The sequence below is a fragment of the Vigna umbellata genome, chromosome 2 (assembly GCF_029865625.1).
Source record: "Vigna umbellata cultivar VRB3 chromosome 2, Vumbellata_1.0, whole genome shotgun sequence".
In the NCBI taxonomy this organism is placed as follows: domain Eukaryota; kingdom Viridiplantae; phylum Streptophyta; class Magnoliopsida; order Fabales; family Fabaceae; genus Vigna; species Vigna umbellata.
The window spans coordinates 20,818,976-20,826,735 of record NC_142166.1 but is presented as its reverse complement, the minus strand read 5'-3'; the positions used below and the strand labels follow the sequence as shown (position 1 = coordinate 20,826,735).

The 7,760-nt window shown below is 33.6% G+C and overlaps 1 protein-coding gene across 2 annotated transcripts; it reads right to left on the bottom strand.

Annotated features, from left to right (window-relative positions):
• Positions 1–2,622: 2,622 nt before the first annotated feature.
• Positions 2,623–7,530, bottom strand: LOC124841979 (E3 ubiquitin-protein ligase RGLG3-like). Of its 2 annotated transcripts, XM_047318365.2 has the most exons (12): positions 7,299–7,530; positions 6,257–6,536; positions 5,988–6,072; positions 5,764–5,904; positions 5,575–5,688; positions 4,877–4,974; positions 4,694–4,773; positions 4,516–4,621; positions 3,464–3,591; positions 3,246–3,387; positions 3,091–3,147; positions 2,623–2,973 (listed from the first exon to the last, which is right to left on the bottom strand). In XM_047318365.2, exons 2-12 carry the CDS (start codon positions 6,524–6,526, stop codon positions 2,890–2,892), a joined length of 1,305 nt encoding a protein of 434 aa, XP_047174321.2. In that variant the 5' UTR covers positions 6,527–6,536; positions 7,299–7,530; the 3' UTR covers positions 2,623–2,889. The 2 variants fall into 2 exon arrangements, with proteins under 2 accessions (XP_047174321.2, XP_087962531.1); XM_088106405.1 differs by lacking the exons at positions 6,257–6,536; positions 7,299–7,530 and adding an exon at positions 6,189–6,238.
• Between the last annotated feature and the right edge of the window lie 230 nt (positions 7,531–7,760).

Below are 7,760 nucleotides of genomic sequence, written 5' to 3'. Positions count from 1 at the left end.
AGTGTGGTCTTCTTGGGGATTCTTATGAATTGGCTAGTTGGTTCCTCTTCTTGTTTTGTTTTTGTAAATATGATGTGTATCTTGTCTCTTACATTTATGTTCTAAAGAGAGACGTGTTTAACCTAATTCTCGAACCACATTTGGTCCTTGAGAGACGACCTAGGAGTCACTTCCTAGTCTATAATGCATTCTTATTGCACATTAAATTTGACTCGGGTGCGACACCGATCATCCAACATGTCAATGTGAAATTATTCAAAGAATGCTATCATTCTTTGCTTCTAGTAGTGGAACTTTTCACCCTTGAATAGGGGAGGATGATTGATGGTGTATCCTTCGTTTTTCATCTCCAGGATCGTTTCCTTTAGTCCTGTTAAGAACTAACCCCGCGAAGTTAGCTTTGATACCAATTGAAGTACTTGAAAAACACTAGAAGAGAGGGGGAAGGGGGATTGAATAGTGATAATGGAAATTTTTTTTTTCACAACCGTTCTGATATAGCACGTGGTCAAGTATCTTATAAAAGCTTATAACTAGTAAAAAATAGTTACTTTTGTCGTGCTACTTAGAATGCGCACTGTAGAGTTTTGTAAGAGCTTCCTTAGCTGAAGAGTAATTGTTTAGCTTGGAGATTTCGTGTGTTTAAAGATGAAAACACAACTGCAGGTTTTTATAAAAGAAACATTTAAGTAAGAGAAGAGATAAATGCACAATTATTTTATATTGGTTCATTCCAACTAAGCTACGTCTAGTCTCGTCCTGAGAGAGTTCCACTATAATCTTCACACGATTAAAATTAAATATTCTCACCACTCCTGGTTTGAGTATTCGCATCATTCTTGGTAATAGACTATCACACCTAGATTTTCTTTGAGTATTCCCACCACTCTCGGTACTAAACTACCACACCTAAATTTCCTTGAGTATTTGCACCACTCATAATACTAAACTACCGCATCAAGATTTCCTTAGAATCAGCTGGAAGACTACGACATCTACGAGAGTAAAATCTCTATATTCTGTGATAATGATGTTATTGTTTATAAAAAAAAAATCCTATTTTGCATTCTTTTGTTAAACATATTGAAATCAAACATCATTTTATATGAAATCAAACATCATTCTATTGATTTACAATATATAAACATAAATCATCAATTTGCTAATATATTTACATAACCCCTTGTGAAAGAAAGACTGATACGTCTAAGGACGCTTTTGGGTATGAACTCATAAATGAATGATTTAAATCAACATATTTATCACATATATCGTATAGCCTTTAGGATTAAGCATCTAAGACATATCGTCTAGAGACGTCATGCTAAGATGTATCGTCTAAATACTTATCGTCTAAAGGATATGTCGTCATGCATTACATTACGTCTAATTAGCATTGAGCCAAAAACAATATGGTAAGCGTTAAATGAGAATTGATGTTTTTGCTTCACCTACTCGTTCTCTTTTCCCAAGACAGATTACTTTTTCCTACAAATAATTGTTACTTCTTGTGCAAACTTCACTTGCTCTTAGTAACTTCCTCCGCGCAAAAACTTCTCATCTTCCAAACCGAAACCTCTATCTCGGCAAACAAGAAACCCTAAACCTCTCTACAACCATGTCTTTCGAAGAACAAGTCACCATCTTTCTCAAAGAAGTCTACTCTTAGGCTAAGAGGAGACATGTGATCAATGATACCCTAGATAAGCCAATAAAGCTTTTCTTGGAACATTAGGTTGACCTGAAAGAGCTTCACAGTTATGGCTTTAATGTTCTCACCCCATCGACATCCACTGTGCGGCCTAACCGAGTACTTTGAGTAAGATACTCTAGTCCTTTCAAAACTTATAAGGAAATTATAGACAAATGTCGAGTTGCACAACAATGACTGTCTGACCTCCAAGGTGCTTAGAAAGGAAGTTATAGTGACCATCACAACCATTGCATTTGTTATTGACTACAAATGCTACAACAACTATTTCTACGAAGGGTGGGACAATTTGTACGCCTAAGAAGAATACAAGAATCATAACAACTAATTTACATATACTCTTACGCTATCATCCTCTTATGCCGTTTAACTCTTTGAAAAAGAAAGCTTTTTATAACAAGGATTTAGATTAACTTTGTATGTTTTAAATCCTCTCTAAGAGAGCTTATCCATTTGTACCTATTTTAAAAAACGCTTTTAGTTTTTGATAATAAAAAATGATTTAAAGCACTTGATTATTTAACTTAGAGAAAGTTAGACATAATAGTCAATTGGACTAATTTATACCATGAATGGTTATACTCATAGTAAACCAAAAATAATACTCTGTTTTTATCTTTTTAAAAATAATAGAACCTTCTAATAGTACTTAAAGGAGAACTAGATATAACTCAATCAGAATGAGCTAGTATAAAAACAAGTTTTCTCTGATATCTTTTTACTGGGTTTCTAAACACTTTTTGAAAATCCTTAAGTATTCAACACTATGTAGATTGTCTAACCTATGCAACCAGCATCTAGCACTAATACGAAAAGATTTCTAAATTGTTTTCAAACCTTCTAAAATACATGTGATTTCAGTTCTAAATAAATAAATGTAATATGTATTTGTCAACATGTACTCCAATAACTGGAGAAAGTTTCAATAAACTACATATGGTGAAAATTTACAACATTTACATGATTTCAAACTAGAAGGAAAGAGTTTCAAAATTTGAAACTTAACTTTTGATCCATTTTTTTTTGTTTCATACATTTAATGAGAATTTTGTTAAGGAATTTTATACCCAAAATCTCTGTACATCTCAATCTTGACTTCAAATAGTAAGAAAGGAAGGGTTATCATATTTTAATGTATCATCCATGGGGTAATATACATACGGTATAAGCTTCTTGACTCAAGTGTACAATCTCAGGCGAGTTGTAATTTGCTTCCGGCACATCGGGCATGAAGATAATGTTGAACCACACTCCTTGCAAGTCTACATCATAAATAGAGGGCAAATAAATTTAATTCGCCACTTTACATACAGATAAAAAAAACTCTAGGGCACGTTGAAATTGGCATTAAACAAAATAGGTTTATTAAAAAGACTTACTGTGTGACCACATCCAAAAGCCATGTCCTTCGGGTTGTTAAGACAAATGGGGCATACCTTGAAAAAAGGAAAATTAATTAATCTCGTAAGCTTATAGTATTCTCAACATTAATCTATGCAATACAAAGTTAATGACGGAAGAGCAAGGAACATACTGGTTCAATACCAGCTGGAGCCGATGGTTCAACTGATTCCAAATTTGCCATGTGAGGAATAGCCATGCGTGCATTATCATGATCTATTACTTCATTAGGTGGAGGGAGAGGCCTTCTATGCTGACGAAGAACTGATTCTCCACTGGATCAGACGAAATTAAAAGTCAGAGATCCTAGACTATAACATAGAATTATTATACTTTGAGTTCATGGCTTACTCAGTAAGTTGTATATTTTGGGCTGCCCGGTACTGAAATGGAATTTCCATAAGGGCAGCTAGTGCAAATGCTGCTTCCTTCTTTGATGCTTCAATATTCTCGGACATGATTTTTGTGAAATTCACAAACTGAAGGAATAAAAAAGCAAACAAATTAGACAATCCATTCATCAATATAAGAAGGGGAAAAAGAAATCCATGAAACTGGAATTAAGAATGGTTTTTCAAAATATGAAGCATGAAAAATTTCCATCGCTTGTTATCAATCACTCATTTTACTTCCAAACTGATCACCACCAGTTCACATACCAATTATTTTCACTGAACAATTCATAGAGCATCAAATTAAAAGCTTGTAGTTGGAATTGGAACTGCAATAGAATCTATTAATTTTAAGATTAGTTTATACAACAATTTCAGTTACCAAATACTTAGCTCAAATATTTTATGTTCATAGGAAAAAATGGTAAAATATTGATCTGACATTGTTTGGTCTATATAACCAATTCCTGCCAGTGGGAAAAGGTTTGGTTGTTGCTATCAACATCTAAGAATTAAAATGTTCTCAACCTAAAATATAGGAGACGTGTCTCCTTTTTTATTTATGTAAATTGCAATTTTTTTCAAGAAGCACTACCCTCCCCTAATAAACTATTGATTCAAATCGGGACAGATTTATAGAGAATGTTTAGACAGAAAATTTAAAATGTCGAATAAGTGAAAAATGATACATCTTTATCACAATCATACTCCGATGTACTTTTCGCTCCATTTCAGACATTTGGCTTGGTAGTTATATTGAAACTTGTGGTTTATTAATTTAATGACAATAGATCTCTAAATTGTCTGTCTCGACCAAGATGACAACTTCATAAAACATTTCTTTCTCTAATATCCAATTTATTACAGATCTCTGATGTTTGTTTCAGAATTGTACTATCAACTTCATGAATGTGGTGCCAAACTCCAATCCATCTTATATCTGCTCCAACTTATCAAAGCTATGTTAACATAAAAGGAGACAATATTGAATTTTCAGGTGCTATCAACTACCTGAAAGTTGTCAAATACTCGCTCAGTAATGTTATCATCAAAGTGCTTCATCTCATCCCATGGTCCATCTCCAACGCCAACCAATATAATCGAGAGAGGATAGTGACTGATAATCAGAATATCCCACATTTAGGACAGATACATAAACAACAAAAGGTTGAAAAAGGAGTTGCTCTACCTTGCACCAATGATGGAACTAATGGTTGCTTCTTCTTGTGGACTAAGCCTACCATGTGGTGTATCTGGATTTCTGGTAACCTTAAAAAACAAAAAGACGTTCTAGAAAAACAAAGAGAGAAGTAGGGAAAACAATTCAATCGTAACATGAAAAGAAATAAAATGGGAAAAAAATTGATAAAACCTGTCCATCAGCAATAATGACAAGAACATGATATTGACCGTTGTTTCTTTCCACAATGTCAATTGCTGCGTCGATCACAGGGGCAAATGATGTTGGACCTATAAATTAGGGAAGTCTAATAGTTAAATCCCTTGTATACACGCGTCCTCTCTCCAAGGGAATGTTTCCTCTTGGCTAAATTATGCAAATGGTTATTCATCTTTTATGTTTTATTCAATTTGGTCCCTTATCTATTAAAAGGTTCAATTTAATAATTCTTTATCTTAATATGATTCAAAATGGTCCATCCATGTTTAAAATTAACTCTCTTAATATACAACCGCCACCTTAATTTAAAACACACACACACACGTTTCTCTTCTCCCTCCCCTGTGTCAAAAAATATCAATTTACATAAAAGTTAAGATTAAAGATGTCAAAGTGAAACCCGTTTTAAAGAAAAAACTGAAATGATTCAAAATGTCAAAGTGAATAATGCCTTAAATATGTCTATCCTAACTATGTAAATGAGCTCAAGGTTGAAACAAAGAAGAGGAAAGTAAAATTTTAAACTTATGATATGTTTAGTCATATACAATAAATCATAAGGCTTTTCCTCCCTTCTCTCTCTCTCTCTCTCTAAAAGTCAAATATATGTCAGATACTTGTAATAAAATTGTAAAATCTAGTCAGCAGGGAATAGAATGTTGTAAACAAACCTGATAGTTTTAAGTATGGAACAATCTCGCTGTAGCGTGCAAGTACTTCCTCAAAACCATGACAAAATCTATTGTCTTCATAAAAACTGAACACATTCTGATCATGTGTAGAAGCTACAATAGTAAATTATTTGGAATCAACAGAAGAGAAAACACAAAATTCATCGAAAGTCAAAAAGGGATACTCACCATCACCAAATCCAAAACATGGTATCAGATTGTCTTCATCAAAGGAAGACAAAGTACGACCAATGATGGAGATAGCTTGCTCATATGGATTAGGACTGTTTCCGATATGATGAAGGCTTTTTCGATGAAAGGAGTGCTTGCCTGCAATTACCAAGGTGAGACTTTCCTATATGTGCCTACATATATACATGTATAATAATGATTTCAGATTCCAAAGGAACAACCTGTCCACTCATTGCTTTTGGTGAAGTCAATAGCAAGAATTAAATTTGAAGATTCCAGACCAGCTTCTCTAAGAGCAGAAACAACCTGAAATATATCTCATATAAGCACGATGCTACTACACATAGTTTATCTACACAAATAGTTCATCTAAGGGGAACACGACGCAGACACAGTCAAACTAATTCATAAATAGTGATTACCCTTATATCGCTTAGATTCATCTTTCATATCCTCTCTAAATTCACCATGCAAAATTAGCAGTGCTGACCTGATCCAATGAGCTGAAATGATCAGCTATATATGTGGGTTGCTTCTTTTTCTGATGACGACTGTTTTCTGAGCTCCTAGCATAAGTAGAGAGTTGATTATAGCTAGTATTCGAATAATCCCCATCATAAGATGATTCATGATAGGTAGTATTCTCCGAACTCCCAGTATAAGTAGATGGCTGCTGATAGCTATTATTCACTGAACTCCCAGCATAATAAGGGCCATGTTGGTAAAAATTATCTTCAGATATTGACTCTGTATTTCCCATAATTACAGGCCTACTTGCACCAATATCCAGATAAGTAAATAATAATAGACAATGGAGGTAAAAAGATGGGACTAAATTGAATTAAAGCAAAAACCACAGCACCAGAAACAATAACCGTTGATTGTCAATAGTAAAATATCACAAGGAAACAAATATCATTAGCATATATTCTGGTGCCCAGTAAGTATTAATTGAATATGTTTTTTTCTCAAATCAAACTTATGATGATTTCCTACCAATGATTTCCAAATCATAATCAAATTCTGGTTAAATAACAAAACATTCCAGCAGACACAGCGGTCACGTACATCACTAATTACCAGAAAAATCATTAGTAAAACGATGAGACGAACAGCAGTATAAAACTTAAGTGCATCTGCTACTAACACAGAACGAATTAGTGAAATTAAATCCAAACGCATGTTACACAACTATTCTGTCTAAGCAAGCACACATAACAAGTCCATCATTCACAGGTCAACAATGATAAAAATATCTATAACCTAAGGTCGAAGCTAAAATCACAACGATTTTCAATAAAGAAAAGAAAAAGGAAAAACCGGCAGAATCGAGAATTCCAAAACCGAAACAATTGCATCGAATTCATAGCATCGTGAATCGCAAACTAAAATCGACAACGTAATGCCGAAATCGATTCACGAGAATCAACGAGGTTAGGTTAGGGGTTACGCATGAGCTAGGAAGAACTATTGCTATTGGTATGATTAAAAGAAGAAAGAGAGAGAAGTGAGAATCGGTGTTCGAAGTTCACCTTGTGAAACTGCTTTGCGTGAAGTCCAAAGGTTTGTTGCAGAGTTTGGGTTTGGCGATTAGGTGTTAGAGATTGAGAGAAGAGAATGGTGGTGATGGCCATTTTGTTGTGTTTGATTAGTATATTAGTAATTTCGTTAGACTCGGACAGAGTTGGTGGCGTTTCTTATGCGTGCACCCGTTGAAAATTGTTTTCCTCTTACGTTTCTCTTGGCTTTGAGTGTTATGCATCCACGAATGTTAAAAATATTGGTGGCGCGGATGTATGTTATAAAATTCATCATATTTTGCAGGAATTTATTAGTAATGAGTATTTCAAAACTTGTTTATAAAAAAGGTTAGGAATAAATATTATATTACGTGTAATTATAAATATTTATTATTTTAAAAAAATAAAAATAAATATTTAATTTATATTTTATTAAATTTAATTTAATTAAAATTAAAATTAATTTGTAATTAA

Excerpts from the sequence above, each read along its gene's own strand:
- LOC124841979 (XM_047318365.2), bottom strand. The coding sequence starts at position 6,526 with ATGGGAAATACAGAGTCAATATCTGAAGATAATTTTTACCAACATGGC. Across the intron at positions 3,592-4,515 it reads GAGTATTTGACAACTTTCAG|TTTGTGAATTTCACAAAAAT; the intron begins GTAGTTGATAGC and ends TTATTCCTTCAG. Across the intron at positions 2,974-3,090 it reads CTTTTGGATGTGGTCACACA|ACTTGCAAGGAGTGTGGTTC; the intron begins GTAAGTCTTTTT and ends TTTATGATGTAG.